Source organism: Erpetoichthys calabaricus, chromosome 17 (genome assembly GCF_900747795.2).
Source record: "Erpetoichthys calabaricus chromosome 17, fErpCal1.3, whole genome shotgun sequence".
Taxonomy (NCBI): Eukaryota; Metazoa; Chordata; class Cladistia; order Polypteriformes; family Polypteridae; genus Erpetoichthys; species Erpetoichthys calabaricus.
Genome location: NC_041410.2, coordinates 66,623,095 through 66,640,730, shown reverse-complemented (window position 1 = coordinate 66,640,730; position 17,636 = coordinate 66,623,095). Strand labels below are relative to the sequence as shown.

The window sequence follows — 17,636 nt, the reverse complement described above, 5'->3', positions numbered from 1 at the left end:
AGAGAACCATAGACACAAGGAATATGTTACCAAGTACTATGGTAGTCAGTAGGACTTTAGAAATTTTTAAGACTAAACTTGATGTTATTTTGGAAGAATTAAGTGGATAGAACTGGCGAGCTTTGTTGGGCTGAATGGCCTGATCTTATCTAATGTTCTAATCACATGTCCATAGCACTTCAATAGCACTACTTTTCTGTACTTTCTTAGATATCTCTACCACTTGTGTTGTACCTCTGATTGCCTCATTTCTTATTCTGTCATTCTTTGTATCTCCACACATCCATCTCGACATTCTCATTTCTGCCAAATCTAACTTCTTCTCTTGCGCTCCCTTTACTGCCCATTTCTCAGCTCCATACACCATTGCTGGGCTTAACACTGTCTTAAAAACCCTACCTTTAACCTTTGCCATAATTATTTGATAACACAATACTCAAGATACCTTATTCCAATTGTTCCATCCACATTTCACTCTATGGGTTAACTCTGCATCTAATTTTCCATCTTGGGCTACCACTGATCCTTGATACTTAAATTTATCCTCTCTTTTAATTTCTGAATCCTGATCATCATTAAACCTTGTCTATTCTGTCTTCTTCCTATTTAGCATTAATCCTCTGCCTTCCAAAGCCCTTATCCATTCTTCCAACCTTGTCTCTACTTCGTAATTTCTGGTGCTACACAACACAATGTCATCAGCAAAAACATTGCAACAGGAGGATTATCCAATGACTCAAAAGATCCATAACCAGATCAAGGAGGTAAGGAATTAAAGAAAACCCCTTGTGCAGACCTCCTCTAACTGGGGTCTTGTCTGTTACCCCAACACTGCTTTTAACCTGAGTCCACAATCCTTCATACATATCCTGGACAATTTTCACAAATTTCTCTGGTTATCTTTTCTCTCTCATGCACCTCCAGACCTCTTGTTGTGGCACTCAGTCATAAGCCGTCTTCAGATCAATAAACACCATATTCAAACCTTTCTGTTTTCCTTGATGAGCTGTCTAAATGCAAAGAATGCTCCTCCTTATGGTGGTCTCTTCCCTAAGCCTTATCTCTATAACCCTTTCCCAATTTTTCATTATGTGTGACATCAGCTTTATTCCTCTATAGTTTCCACAATCCTGACTGTCTAAGTTGGTGTCTGTCCAAAATTGAGAGTGTTACTGTAAGTGTAAAACTTGGCCAAAACCTTAATGATGGGATCAATCCAAATAGCTGTGGAAAAATTCAATGATTCAGTGATGTATAACAATAAAATGTGAAATCCTCTAATGGAGGTGAGTACATTGTATACTGTGTATCCAGGAAGGAGTCTCTATTTAATGGATATATCTGTTTTTTGGTTCTTTCCTTGGACGACTGTTGGGAATGATGATTCAGTTATCCTTCTGCTTTATGAATTAAATGATTTTTTATCTACTTGACCTTTACCAAATCAAATTCAATGCATCTGTTCTTGCTATACAAATAAAATAAAATAAAGGTAGCAAGGCTGCCTCACTGTCATTGTCTGTGTGGAGTTTTCACATTCTCCAAAAAATCTCATTCCTTCCTTTTCCCAGTAGTGTGTACATTAGTTTTGTCATTGACTTTAAATGTTCAGCTACAAGACACTGTGGGTGTCTGCCTGACTTCTTTCTTGGTTCATGCCCTATTTCCTGCTGTACCGAGACAGATGTTACTTCTCAGCAACTATTCTAATGAATGATAGCTTCAAAAAAATAATACAACAATTGGGTAGCCCAATGGTGTTTGATTCAAATCTTGGTTTGATTCCCAGCTGGGGTACCTTCTGTGTGATGTTTGCTAGGCAAACTCTGGAGAAGTGGTAAATGGTACTACGTTGGGGGAAAACTGCTAAGGAAAAATAGCCAACCAGGACTTGAAAAAGATACAGAACCCACACTACCAATTGCAGAGCACCTTAGAATACTGATGTGGGAAGAGTTCTAGAGAGTAGTATTTCCACAATGTTCCTTGTAAGTGAGTTTTTTGAGGATACCAGAGGGGTAAGAGAGGGTCTGAATAACTGGATGGGATCAATTACAAGTGCTCCAAGACAATATTTCTGACAAGAGACACATAATCATTGGGACCTTACCACCCTGAACAGAAGGAAAGGAGGCAGGCTCAGGAGTGCAGGGACACTGCTTTATGTGGACACCCCTTATCCCGAGATAGAGAGTCAGTGGAGCTTTGCCTGAGAGTAACTAGAGGATGAGATTTAATGTCTGTCATTTGATGGTGGGGTAACTGAGGATGGAGTCAGGAAATTAGTGGAGTGAATACATGCTATTTGAGAAAGGCGAGGCTTGGGTACTCTAAGACTTCTGTCTCATTCTGGAACATTTGCAGAACTCACTTTTGAGACACTGGCATATAGGGAGTGCTCTGCAATTGAGAGAATTGACTTATCTTAATTCTCTTAACATGTCAAACACCAACCTAGTACTCCTTTTGCCCCTGACAATTTCTTGGTACTCACTTTGGCAATCCCTTACAGATATTGTAGCTGTTAACTTTTGTAAATGATACTTATCAAGTGCCAAGTCGAACTCTAACCATTAGGTTGATGGTTTAAAATGCTATTTAGCTGGCTTGTGCCTTTCTTTCTTTCTCTCTCTCTCTCTATCTCTCTCTTTGTCCCCTATAAATGAAAGGATTTTCTCCCATCAACCCAAAATGTAAATGAAGTCTATCTATAGAGTCCACTTCCCCCAACTCACCTCCTCACTGCAAATTACTCAGTGACTGAATGAGACAGAGGCCCACTGCAGATGATGAACAGATGAGTAATCAACTTTGTGTGTGCTTACTGCACCTATGTAAACTGTCCTTTCTCTAACATCTGAAGGAGCCCTCTGGCGTGCACACATTTGCAATCTCAGCTGTGTTTGAATTCTTTAAGTCACTTTGACTTGTTTTTTCTGGGGAGGCAGGGGAGATGATCTTCATTATTGTTTAATTTTTACACTGCGACATTTGAACCATAGAATTCTGACTAGCCTATCAGTGTTCCCACCCCCAGAAAGTGAGCCTCATGTTGTTTGTCTTAAACAAGAAGGAAATATAATGTGATTTTGAAAGTGTTTTAAGCAGAACCGAGACAAAACGAGGAGATGATATGGGTGCCTGTCAGTGCTGCTTTATCTTCCACGCTTATCAAAACCAAACTGTTGAAACACACAGATTCCCTTAGGTTTGTTTTTTATCATCTGCTTTACCCTGAGCTATCAGGCTACTTCACACAGTTGCAAAAAAGATAATGGCAAAACCTTCTGTGTCCGCAGGTGGTGACATTTGAATAGTGATGAACTAACAGCAAGAAAAAAGCCTCATTCAAATCTGTCGCAGCAAGCTGGTGCCTGAATTTGCTGTAGTGGGGAAAAATAAATAAAAAGACAAAACGCAAAGGGTGATTTTAGCTCCAGACACCAAACAAATCAACTATTCAATCTTTACTATATACATGTTTAAAAATATACATACTGATTATTATATACTTCACTATATACACACTCCCTACACTCATGCTTGTCAGTGTAGCATAGTGGTTAAGGATTTGGACTTCAAGCCCTGAGGCTGTGGGTTCAAATCCTAATACTCACGTTTTGTGATGCTAAAGTAGTCTCTCCTCCTGTCTGTGTTTCAGTTGGAAAAAGAAATGTAACAAATTGTATCTCAACTGCTGTCACTTCGGATAAAGTCAGTCAGTCAAATGAGTAGATGTTAATGTTAAAAACATTAGCTGGACCCATACAGAGTTGCCAATTAACTTACTGTTTGTATCTTCTGGATTTTTGACTTAAACTGGAGTTCCTGGAGACAATAAAATTGTGTAAACTCCAGAAAAACATTACCTACAAGAGAATGCAAGCCCAGGAATTGTAAGAGAGCAATGTCAATATGAATAGTTACATAATACTATATATCCACATTATAATAATACACTAAAGTCTGTGTGTTGCAGTCCCTCTCACAATCTGATTGCTCGGTTTGGCTTTGATGTGATTGGTCAGTTTGGCATTGGTGACACAATGAAAGAGATAGTGCAAGTGTGAGATACTTGAGGAGTAGTAAAGGCATATGAGGTATGTTGACAGAGTAGCTTTTAAGATGGAAAGTATAAAGCCGGACAAGAGGCGAGAAAGGCTCCTCGAAAATAATGACAGTCTGAAAAACAGGCTTTCCAGTAATGTGTTCAAGAAAGGGAGCACCGATTAGGAGACATTTACGCATGCGAATACAGAGGAAAAGCTCTGAAAGTACACATAGGTCAAGAGAGAACAAATAAAGTATTATGAAATTATTCTATTACCGGTCTTCTACAAGTGCCATGACTGGTATTAGATACACCACCTCTGACTTACCACTCTTGGACTCAATATTCCAGCCTGCACTGTGTCTGTGTAGAGTCTTCCATTTCACATTATACAGTATATTTTTATGTTTCCTCCAGGTTCTCTGGTTTCCTTCTACATTCCAAAGATGTGCAGGTACGCTAAATGATAACTCTAAAATGGACAAGGGAGTGAGGAAGTGTGCCCTGACTGGTTTATTATTAGGTTTCAGTTGCTACCCTGCACGCAATGCTGACCAGGATAAGTTCTGGAATATTATGGAAGAATGGAGCCAATACTCGAATGGAAACACACTATTTAAAGTGTAACCCATTATGCTATCTTAAGCAACAAATATCAAACTATCCATCCCTTCTCTAAACCCACTTACTCATTACAAGGCTGTAGGGCGGTGAAACCAATCCCAGCAGGTTTGGGTGCTATGCCAGTCCATCAAAGGGGGCACTGACATATAACTTAGCTGCATTTCTTAGTATTTCAAATGGTTTTGTTGAATTGATGATTTTAAATAATTAAACAGAAAATACAGTGTTTCTTACATATTCAGTTTGACATCACTCTAAACTCTAGCCTGAAGAGGCACATGTTCTAGTTTTTTCCTTTAAAGAACATTCTAGTATCCTTATTTGGAAATTCTGTCATTGTTTTGCTTGTACCACCTGAGTTACACTTTCTTTTCCAGGATCTAGCCTGAAGTGGATATAATAATTTACATTAATAAGGAATATTGTATATCAATGGCTTCTTAAATGTGTATTAGTTAAAAATAAAAGACTATAATACATATGATAGATTAAGCCTAAAATAAACTGTTAGCAAAAGGTTTATAAGGCACGAAAGTCACACTGTGTTAAATTTCAGAGCTAAGCAAAAACCATAACTCTCGAAGTCACACTTGGAAAAGAATGTTTGTACTACCTTCAAAACATTTGCAATTTTCACCAGACTTACAAAGGAACAGCTGTTAAGTTCAGAAGTTACACTTTCAGGTATAAAGTGTCTTTATTAATTACAGCTAAGGGCAGAATGGTGGCTCTGAGGTTAAGGATCTGTGCTGGTATCCCGAAGGTTGTCGGTTCGAATCCCCGTCACTGCCAAAAGTGATCCTACTCTGCTGGGCCCTTGAGCAAGGCCCTTAACCTTTAATTGCTCCAGGGGCGCTGTACAATGGCTGACCCTGTGCTCTGACCCCAAGGGGTATGCGAAAACTAATAAATTCCTAATACAAGAAATTGTATAAGGCGAAACAAAGCATTAAAAAAAGAATCTAAGAAAGCAGTATGCCTAATGACTGCATGAGCTTAATTGCAAATACTGTGTACTACAGATTCTTATCTTTTAAAATGATTATAAAAGTTTTTAATATTAAAAACCTGACACAATTACCGGGTGGCATGGTGGTGCAGTGGTAGCGCTGCTGCCTCTCAGTAAAGAGACCTGGGTTCGCTTCCCATTTCCCATGTCTGCATGGGATTCCTCCAGCTGCTCAGTCCAAAGACATGCAGGTTAGATGCAATGGCAATCCTAAATTGTCTTTGGTGTGTGTGTGTGTGTGTGTGTGTGTGTGTGTGCGTGTGTGTGTGTGTGTGTGTGTGTGTGCCCTGCAGTGGGCTGGCGCCCTGCCCGGAGATTTGTTCCTGCCTTGCGCCCTGCATTGGCTGGGATTGGCTCCACCAGACCCCCATGACACTGTGTTGGGATATAGCGGGTTGGACAATGACTGACTGACTGACACAATTACCAGACTGGAGCTGCATTATAAGCAGTACAAACAGGGATTAACAACAAAGTTTTAATATACCAGACAGTTATGGACACACTTATTTCTCTTAAGTGAAAAATAGATTGAAAATCATTAATATTTTTTATGTGCCTATTATTTTCCTTTTTCTGTAGTGACGTAAAACCTTTGCATTCATCCCATCCTTTGCAATGGTGTCTGCTTCATGCACAGCTATTCACTTGACTAAAAAGTGTGACTATCAAAAAGTAATAAATATCATCATTTTTTTTCAGTAATTAGCTACAAAATTTCCCTTGGGGGGCGGCACGGTGGCGTAGTGGGTAGCGCTGCTGCCTCGCAGTTGGGAGACCTGGGGACCTGGGTTCGCTTCCCGGGTCCTCCCTGCGTGGAGTTTGCATGTTCTCCCCGTGTCTGCGTGGGTTTCCTCCGGGCGCTCCGGTTTCCTCCCACAGTCCAAAGACATGCAGGTTAGGTGGATTGGTGATTCTAAATTGGCCCTAGTGTGTGCTTGGTGTGTGGGTGTGTTTGTGTGTGTCCTGCGGTGGGTTGGCACCCTGCCCAGGATTGTTTCCTGCCTTGTGCCCTGTGTTGGCTGGGATTGGCTCCAGCAGACCCCCGTGACCCTGTGTTCGGATTCAGCGGGTTGGAAAATGGATGGATGGATTTCCCTTGGGTGCAAGTTGCAAATAATTTTTCAGACCACTTAGCTTTAAAGCAAAACAATGTGAAAACAGTTTACAGGTATTACACTAAATCCAGAGGAACACCATAGGTAATCCATATTGTTTATCATAATGTCTAAATCAGCTGCAAATTCACAGTTCAGCTACAGGGAGCTGCAAATTCACCAGCAATGAAAAAAGAGAAATATTGATTTCTGTGATAATAATAAAAGTAAGAGACAAATATTGAATGAATTTTGCTACTCTAAGATAAAATCAATACCTTTATACAATAACTCCTGATGACTTGTAGAGAACCCACATACATCAATGAGGTCAACTGTAAATATTTATATACAAAAAATGAATTTGGTGAACAGCAAATCATTTTTGTGGGACAAGAACAGAAACCGGATTTTATGACTCAATGAGACTTGTAAGAAAATAAATCTGCTCATATAAGAAGGTCAGGAGGCGACAAGTGAAACAAGGGCTCTTGGGCCACCGTGGGAAGTATTAACAGCAATGTTTCAAAAGAAAGGGGCATTCACTTTCTCAGGGGTGTTCAAGGTTAGATGGGACGATTAGGGGATAAGCAGGTTAGTTCTGACTTCTGTTAAAACCAATTAAGAGTTTGTGCAGTCATGCAAAGAACTGTGCAAGACAAGAAGCATGCATGGCAGCAAGTAGTATGAGCCTTCAGGGGGGCGTTATGCTCAGTCACACATATAAAATAAAGAAGACCGAAAGGCATGTCACATGCACTTGAACTAGAAGACCGGGCTGGAATGTCTTTACAATTAGATATGACAGCCATTGGTAAACTTTTCTACCAAAATCCAGTTTTGTAAAGCACAACTTTACTTTTCTGTAATTCTGTTCTGTTCCAGTGTTACTTGTAACAGGGCCTTCATAGCCAATGGGAAGCACCTGGCAAGCCTATATAAACATCACCTTAGGGTCAAAAGTGGCTTATGTCACAAGCCACCTCAGAGCTTCAGTCAGTAATTTCCAATATCTACAAAAATGCAGCTTCTTTCATAATTGATCAGATAATGCTTTGGGCTATGGATTCACAAATCACTGAGGGTCCTGGAACCCTTAAGTGCTCAGCATCACCAGCTGCAACAGGTATGGTGTCCTACTCAAAGTCTGTACAGATGTAGACTAGCATCAGGTTAGTGTCAACAATCAATCGTCCTTCTCTGAATTTTGTATTAAGATATGTCAGACAACATTCTTGAAAGGCACAAAGTCAGAACAATAGTTGTCATGGTGTGAGATGCCATTAACTATAACAGTTGCTTCTCATTCCTTTCAGGGCATCTGATGATTATGCAATGATTTATTGAGAAGCTTGTGTCATCTACTATACAACCTTTTGTTGAAGCTTTGCCTTGTGCTTTTTTCAACCAGGCGAACAACCATACATGGTTGCCACCATTTATTAGTTAGGTGATGGGTGTCCAGAATTGTTTCTGATAAAATACATATTACACCAACTACAGATGGGTCAGTGAGCTCCATGGACCTTTTCCTGTCTAGAGGAGTAGATGCACAGCGCTTTGATTGGATGCACCATAGGACACTATTCTGCCCCTGTATGACTCCATACCATGACACACATGTTCACTGTGCTCAAGCAGATGAGTCATCTCATATATTAAATATGCCACTGTACCCAGTTGTATCCTGAGGTAGTTTTTCTCAATATTTGACTATTCCATCACATTACATCTGCATCTCTGGATTATAAAGAAGATCTGACAATCTTACAAACTCATCACACTCAGATGTTCTTTAGTGTGAATTTGGGTTATACATAAATAAATTGTATTGTATTAATTGTATAATCCTAAATGGAATACCTCCCTATCCGTTCATCTATATTCAAGCCAATGTATAGAATAAAGTTATAAAATCAAGGAAGGTGGTAGCATTATCTGTGAGTTGATACCAACACTGGATTTAGTGCCTGTCGATTATAATGCATACACTTTTAAAAATAAAGATTCTAAAATAGCACTTTACTGGGTTGTGTGTTTCCTTTAAAGAATCATTGCTGGGCAAAGAACCATTTCATTTTAGGAAGGGTTCTTTGAATATGAAATTGCTTTTTTGGGGGTGAGTGGGTTGAAAAGGTCTCTAACATATGGACAAAACAGAAATCTTAAATGTATACCTAGGTGGACACTGGCAGATCAGGAAAATTTGACCTTAGCCTGTGCAATTGTATGCAGAGAGGGTCATTTAAAATCATGAACCAATTGATATTTTACACTCATGTATATTTATGAAACCGGTTACGAATCCTTCATGTGGATGTTCTTTTAGGAACCAAAAAACTGCATTTCCTATGGCGTCACTCTGAAGAACCACTTTGGCACCTTCATTTTTAAGAGTGCAGACGCTGAGGTTCTGCGATCATTATTTCTTACACAAGTCGTTTTTGTTTGCGCTGAACTTAAAACTACTCAAATTAAAATCACTTTGTTTCACAAATCTGCTTTTGAGTGTAGCAAATTAAAAGGAAATCCTACTTGCGTGCAATTTTGTTTTAACGCATAATTAAGTCCGTATATACGATTAGCTGCTGTATTCTCCTCATTCTTTAACCACTTCCTGAGCAATCTTTCCAACGATCATACATAAACGGTCTAGGTGCAGATAGCTGTTCTGTACTCTATTTTTTTCTCTCTCTTTTCCTAAATTCTCGCGCCATACGATTAAACGGAGGTGTTTAGTCGTGCCCCGCTATGAATATTCTTAAAGACACTAAGTCGGTAGCCGCGCATCAGGTTTGCACTTTTCTCCCTATCCCAGGGGGCTGCCAGTCATCGCGTACCCCCGCAGCTTAGCATTCGGCGCTTTTACTATTGTGCTGCAAATGATGAGAGAGCAGCGCGGTTACACCTCGCCTTAAACTTTGCATTTTAAGTACCCCTTTCACTGCCTAAGCGGGTCGCTTATGACACAAATGGAGTGAGAGAGAAAAACTGAGAGTGAGAGAGCGCTCCGCGGCCAGCTTTACCAGGCTCATTCTCGGCATGTAACATGCACAGCAACATGATTGGAAAGCTGACGATTTACTCATTAAAATCACGCCGCACCGCTGCACATCACGAACGAGGCGGCAACGTGGGCTGAATGAGTTGCGCAGTTGTGCCTGCTGTTTGTTTTTTGGGCAGCTGGGACCCCGCGATTTGCTCTGTCAGTGCAACAGATCAGAGCTGACAGTCCTGTCGTGTTCCAACATCTCGCGTAACTGAGACTGATCTGGGAAACCACTTTAATTTCACACATAGCTGAAGAGACATTGCTGTGGCCGAGAAATGCCACGAAGTGGCCGGTATTTTACACCTAGATGAAGAAGTGCACTTTTACGCTTGGGCTCTGGAATATCACAGCTTTGCCGGGCATCTGTCATTCTTTTTCCTTTTCTGTCTGCCCTGGTGTATGAGGGTCCGATTGGACTACACCCACCCTAAATCGCGTAAGCAGCTGAGCTCAGAGCGCAGCGGGAGTGGAGAGCCCCATGCAGCCGCCAAGGTAAGCGCACAGGAGGTACCAGTCAGTGAGCGCACCGATGCGGGCGAGACGAGCTCCGCTATGTGTGCTTGTGTGTGTGGGAGGGGAAAGAGGCACAACTTGGTCCGTTTTCATTCCACCTTGTGTGCTCAGGTTTGAAAGTTCCACGTTGACTTTGTACAGTTATTTTACTGTGACCCTATTCCTTATAGATTGGTACTATACGTTTTCTATAAATAAACGACGTCTCCACTATCTTGCTGGGATTCCTCGGCGAACGCAGGCGTCACTACAGGCCGTTTAGAACGAAATGTGTAATTACAGATTATCCTTACAGATAATCGTGCATGATAAATAAGGGTATTGCAAGCTCTGGAAAGAAATCTAATAATTAATGGTGACATGTTAAGTGAAATTTGTATGTGATTAATATAGTCGCGAACACTCGGTTTGCTTTACACATAACATGTAATTGCCCATTAAGAATAAGACCTTTAACTTTTTAACCGATTAAATCCAAACGTTACGAAGTGCCGAACGAGTATTAACAGCCTCGCACGTATACACAACTTGCATAAACGAATAAAAAAGGGCAAAACTGTAAATTAAAAAAAAAACCTTGCGGAAATCATTTGAGTTGTCAATTTATAGTTTAGGGTTAGCACTGGGTGACATTTATTTGCACGTACGTAAATATTTCACAGTATTCAATGTCAATGCATTTGTACGTTTAATTTAGTTAGATTTTAATCTGTGGTATGTCATTTTTATATCTGCACCATAGAAAAAATATATAACTGAAAAAAGTTGAGCAGGGGTTAATATTGCAGTAGACAAATTCATAATTCTCTTAAGGGAAGGCAGTTGTTCAGTTTATTTAATATCGCAAAAGACAGTTTTGCTGGCAACAATTACAATTAAAGAAATACACTAGACACGTTTTTTTCCCTCTCACACTACAACAATCACAGATGGTCCACTTTACGTTTTGTCGAACACGATCGCCATGAAATAAATTCTTCACCGCGTGAGAAATTCAAGCAAGCTGCGGATAATTTATGTCAGGTCACTAGCCATTGTGTTTCAATTCTAAAGCATGCATTGCTACTCTTCCGATAGACGTTCATGATATTTTAGCGACATTCTCGTGTCTTTCTTCTAATTGCAAGTGTAATAACGTGACGATTTAGTGCATAAATTGCTTCTTTGCGGTTACAATGCAACAGATTAAACTCTAAAAGTGTTTTGATCCGGTTGGAATTGTTGTCGTAATTGCGATACAATTGCTCTGAGGTAGAATCAATTTCCCCAAATTGAGATTTTAATGTGAGCTCAAGTCGCTCCGCTGCAGAATGCCATGTGTATTTGTCATGGTGTTGAGTTTCACGATTTTTGAAATACAGGGGTAATCTTTATTTAACTGCGGATACCAAAAGCGCCACCTACTGAACAAAACTGGGCAGGATGTCTGTTGTCTGATAAAATGTCTTTGTGTTATCTTTCAATAAGCTTCACACGTCCCTCAGCCAGCGCCCTAACAAGTGGAGTGAATTGGCTTTACCTTACCGTGGGCGCTAAAACCTGGCATGATGTGAAGAAGGCGGGCGGGCAGCCACCCGCGACTAATTCTGGTTCACACGCCCCTACCGCGCAGGTGCGTTCATTTGGCATCCAGCTGCAAGGACCAGTTTTGCATGGGAAGCAGTTTTGTCCTGATTTTCCTTAGGGACTTAAGCACGCCTGGGAAAAGAACAGTTTCTAGACGAGAGTAATTTATTAACTATCTCACGAAGCATTGCTGTAATAATGCCCGATTTAGTCCAAGTGTCTGCTGTTCAAAATCTTTGATCTTCTTGCCGACATATAAAGTGGAATGTTCGGGGGCTTGACCGCTAAAAAAGTCCAGTCAGAATTTCAAATTGGTCCCTCTATCGAAATTTTGAAGTTGTCTAATAAATCAAGTAAGGATCCCAATGTGTTGGGAGTACTGTATATCCCGGCAGCATTAGTCACAAGGCAGCGCCGATCTGTGTCGAAGCGCCAGTCCATCGCAGAGTACACTCGCTCATTGTCTTTTAAAAAACAATCAACATGTCACAGAACTTTGTGTAATGGGACAGGAAAATAAAGACACGGGGAGAAAGGTGCAGATTCCGTGACGGAGCTGAGGTCGGAAGGTATAGTCTCCACGAGGTGTGAGACAGTACGGCAAGTCGCTGTTGCTTATGTTAATTTGAGAATGTCGTGTATATGAAAAACGTAAACAGTTGTCTGCCTCAGTAAATGGTTTGTACTGGCTTTAACCTTATTTTGTCAGTATAGTTTTGCATTGGATCAGGGCTTATCTGAGCCAGAGTGGATTCAAATTTAAAATCTAGCCGTGAATGTAATGCCCGTCCACTGCAATGCTCAGTCCCCAAGCGCACTAACTCAAGCACAGCCGGACTGCAGTTGCCAGTTAAGAGGACAAACCGCTAAGAATATTCGAACTCCACACAGAAGACATCATTCAGGAAATTTAATATCACAAGTTTTATAACCGAGGAAGAGTGGATGCTTGGCAAATTACTTAATCTTTGTTGTGTTTCATATATTATTATTTGTCTGACGTCTTTAACCAAGACAACTTGTGACATTTCAGATACAGTTGGTCTCATTTCTTTTGTTTTTTCATGTGGAGCACAGGCAGGTGAAGTGAGTTGCTCAGGGTCACACAGTGTCTGTAATAGGAATTGAACCTCAGGGTTTGAAATCCATAGATTTAACCACTATGCCACACTGCTAGCTGGATTGGATGTTAATTCACCATAAACAGCTGTATAGTGCAAAGAATAAAAATGCAGTTTGATTAACGTCTCCAGCAATTTGTAATGCCCAGAAGCTGAGACTTTCTATGAGCGTTTGCGTGTATGTTATATAATTTTAGTCTATCAATAGAATTTTCTCCAGTCAAATTAACAGATTTCTCATTTCCATTGGTGTACTTAAAAAAATGAAACAAGCCAAATCCAATAATATACACTTTTATTGTTTTACATGATCTAATATTTTAAACATTCATGTTAATGACAGAAAAAAACTGTGAAATTTCTAACCTGAACGTCATTTAGTTTTTTCCTGGACAGTGTAGTGAATCAAAACAAAAAAGGAACAGTTTGGACATTAGTATGTGAATTTCCCCTTTGGGATTAATAAAGTATCTATCTATCTATCTATCTATCTATCTATCTATCTATCTATCTATCTATCTATCTATCTATTTCAGAGTAGTGAACCTACTATATTGCTCCTGTAATCTATATAACATATTTTATATATATATATATATATATATATATATATATATATATATATATATATATATATATATATAATATATATGGTATTTTTATCATATCATATATTTTAAAAAAAAGAGTACAAATGGGATTTATTCTCAGTCCCCTCATTCTGAATAGTGACACGTACTGTACTTCTTCCTTTTCGTCACAATCTTAATTTACTAGTCTCTGCTATAAAAGAGTTACATCAATTTAGCTTTATTTTATGTGGTATATTTTATGATTTGCATGTTTACAAGCTTCATTGCAAACAAAGTAATGTTGAATTATAAGGTAATTTAACAATACACCAAATCTACATAGCAACAATGACACACAAAAAGGAGACAAATGCAAAGATATGTCAGATTTTGATGCTTCCCCACAGTATTTATTTGTTAAAACTTTCCAGTTCCTCTACACTTCATTGACACATACCTGGAAGTTTGCACTCAGTAAAGAGACGCAAGTTGTTAGGTTAATGGAGGAGTTGTCACTACTGGCAGTCTGGCACAGATGCTGATGGGGCAAAATCTGGCAAGCTGAGTGTATGAAGGTGTCAGGACTTAGACTTTCCCACCTTCTGGTTCTCAGTCCAAGCGTTGTGTTCTTTATGGGGTCTGCTCAGGAGGTGTGTGTACGTGTGGGTGTGTGTGAAGTGTCCTTTCTCACAGCAGAATGGCATATAGGTACACTAATACACTGCAGCCAGCTAGGAACGCAGCCTGACTAAAGTCAGATATGCTTTGGGTGGGGCAGGAAAGGTTTTTATCGTACCTCCTTGGTGGAACAAACATGATATCAGACTTTATTTTTCCACTTTATCACAGTTCAGCATTCATTTGGGAGTTAACACACATTTCTGTTGTTGTATTGAATACATTTTTATTTTACACTTTTGTATATCTGAGAGTTGTTTAAAACTTTGTTGTTTTTTGATCACACAACTTTATTTCTTATTGAAATTAATGTAGTCAGTATGCACATACTATATTATTTATTTATTTCTATGCTATAATATTAAAATCGGGACAAAAATGGGTCAAGGAGGGACTACACCTTTTAAGTGCAACATTACAATTTAATGGCCCATTGACCATTATCAGACTACAACACCGCTGCACTGAAATAGACTTGGTCTTTTTTTATATATGTATGCTTAAACTTTTTGGCATTACTTAGGCAAGCAAAGCTTTGCATTCTCCGTGTCTGTTGTAGAGATGCTACTTCCCAAGTAACATTTTTATTGATTGTGTGTAGTGTGTTTTATTTTAAATAAAAATGCCTTGACAAACTTTGAAACATTACTGCAGTCTTACAGCATTATCCATTTTTTATGTAATAAATGGTAGTGGGTAAATATTAAATCTCATTATGCCCTCATTTGCAAAAATTCCCAATAAAAATGTATACAACAGTGCAAAGTGTAATTGTAAGATTGTGTATGAGGCACAAAAATAATTCAAAAATTGTCAGGTTTCACGGTCATGAATTAAGTGAGAATGTTAAGATGTTTACCATTTAAGGTTTTCTCAGTCCTGCAACACATCCAATTTATTAACTGTGTTTGGTAGTACTGTACTAGGATTTTGTACCGTGTTAGCCATTATGAATGTAGTGAGAAGTCAGGCAAAATGATTCCTTTTATTGGCTAACTAAAAAGATTACAATATGCAAGCTGTACTAGACTTGAACAGAACAGAACAGATGTTACTGCTGTCACCTCACAGCTCCAAACTCCTGGTCGATTCTGCATGCTCTTTATATGTCTGCATGGTATTTCTCTCAATACAACTGTTTTTCTCCCACATTCCAGATATACTCAGGTTAGGTCATTTGTCAGTTCCTAATTGTCTCAGTGCCAGTAAATGTGACCCAAGATGTGCTGACATCCTTTTTGCGAATGGTTCCTGCCTTGCACACAAAGCTGCTAAGTAACACGCCAGCCCCTGTAGCTCTGTAATCATGCAGTTGATACAAGGATGATAATGAAGTTGTTGCTGATAATACATATTCTGTCTGGACACTTATTTTAGCAGAGAGTCATTGAGAGCCAGTGCCTGTCCTGGTAGTAAGAGACAAATAGCAAGAATTCAACTACACATGAACATATCAGTCCACCACGGGACACACTTGTCTCACCAAGCTAACTGTGAGTTGCCAATCAAATTAACAAAGAGTTTTATCTGTGAGGACAAATCCCACAAACAACAAAAGAGGAATATGAAAACACCACAAAAATGGCATCTTATCAAGTAATCAAATGCTATGAGATAAAGATGCTACCTACTACACCACAGTGCCAAGTTAATAGTGACAGTTCGTAGTTATTAACTCTAAACTGTACACCAATACAATCATTAAAAGATATGTAATAACAAAAAGAACATTATTTGCATTCACATTTAAATTTTAGTAAGTAAACATCACACCGTTGCAGTATCTAATGGAGCATTTATTCTGTGTGAACAATGACTTTTGTGTTGCTCAAACAATGCAAAGTAATTTCATGACAGTGAACATGGCATGCAGTAATCAGCAGAGCAAGACAAGAGCGTGTTGTACCTGTATATGATATTAGTCACGCTTATGTAAATAAGGGTCATTCAGGATTGTTTACATTACCTTTCATAGTAATGCTAGTGTTAGAAATGATACATAAAGTCTTAACACAAGAGTCATTTTTAAATCTAAAAGTAACATTAGCTAGAATTTGTTCTAATGAAAATGAGTGTTGATGTGTGTGTGTGAATACACTCTGAAAAATAAAGGTACCAGAGTGGCTCTTCTGAACAGCTTTATAGGGGAAACATTTTCGCTTCCCAAAAGAACCATCGACAGGCTCCAGAAACAACCTTTATTTATGTAGATCCATAACAGGCTCTTTCAATAGCCATGATTACTGTGGATGATGATAGATTTGTGAAATACCAATAAGTTCATGATTTTAAAAGCACTGTCACTGTATGCAGTAACACAGGCTAAGTTCATGTTTTCTTGATCTATTAGTGTCCTGCTAGGTACCCTACCATACATTAACAATTTCTCTTTTATCAACATATTAGGAACCTTTTCAAAACCCAAATAATCAATTTCATATTCAAAGAACCCTTTCCAAAATTAAATGATTTTTTGCCAAAGTGGTGTGGAGTGGTAACTCTGAGGCTAGAGATCTACACCAGTAATCAGAAGGTTGTCAGGTCAAATCCTGTAAACGTCAGAAGTTACTCCACTCTTTTGGGCCCTTGAGCAAGGCCCTTAACCTGCAATTGCTTGTCTTGTGTGTGACGTTAATCTGCATCCAGCCCTGCAAGCAGGAAAACTTGGAGGTTTGTGGCAGGATTGGCAATTCAGCCACCGTAAAAAAAACCTCACATTGTTCCAGTGTGGTGCCAAGGTGTCACCCACTGCACTCCGGTCTCAATCCAAGTGTGTGGTGGGTGTGGTAACGTGCCATCAGCACATGCTCTCAACCTTTGCCCAAAAATGATCATATAGGAACCACACAACCCAGTAATGTGCCATTTTAGAACTCTTATTTTTAAGAGTGTATGTACTGTTATCAACTGGCATGCAACCCAGGGTTGGTATCTACCTGTAAAAAATACTGCCAAGATAAGCTGCCACCTTCCTTGACACTAGTACATAGATGGGCAGATAGGATGGTATTCAGTTTAGGATTGTTTGAATTTGTGACTGCCAGAATATGCTTTACCTTTCCCCAAACTGAATTTAAAAAGGCAAATAAAACTGATGGATGATTGGATGGGTAAAACAACATTACTACACATCCTAGTTTGACCAAATTGAAGTTAATTCATATAATGTGCTGCAGTAAAATTGTGTCTAAATTATTGAAAGTATATAAAATTGGATCTTGTATTAATTTCACAACAAACAAAAAATATACTGTTACTAATAAATTGTTAACTAGACCCCTTTTTACTGCCAAGACAGGTAAGCCTGAAAGAAGCCTTTTGCAAAACACCAGGCCATAACACTCAAACTACCA

At 39.2% G+C, this 17,636-nt stretch overlaps 1 protein-coding gene across 1 annotated transcript in view; it reads left to right on the top strand.

The window, feature by feature from the left end:
* The first annotated feature begins 9,588 nt into the window (after nt 1-9,588).
* The window catches only part of rgma (repulsive guidance molecule BMP co-receptor a), a 48,207-nt gene continuing 40,159 nt past the window's right edge, over nt 9,589-17,636 (top strand). The window contains exon 1 of the mRNA XM_028823827.2: nt 9,589-10,325. Within this exon, the coding sequence (XP_028679660.1) occupies nt 10,312-10,325 (14 nt within the window). The 5' untranslated portion in view covers nt 9,589-10,311. The remainder of the gene's footprint in view (nt 10,326-17,636) is intronic.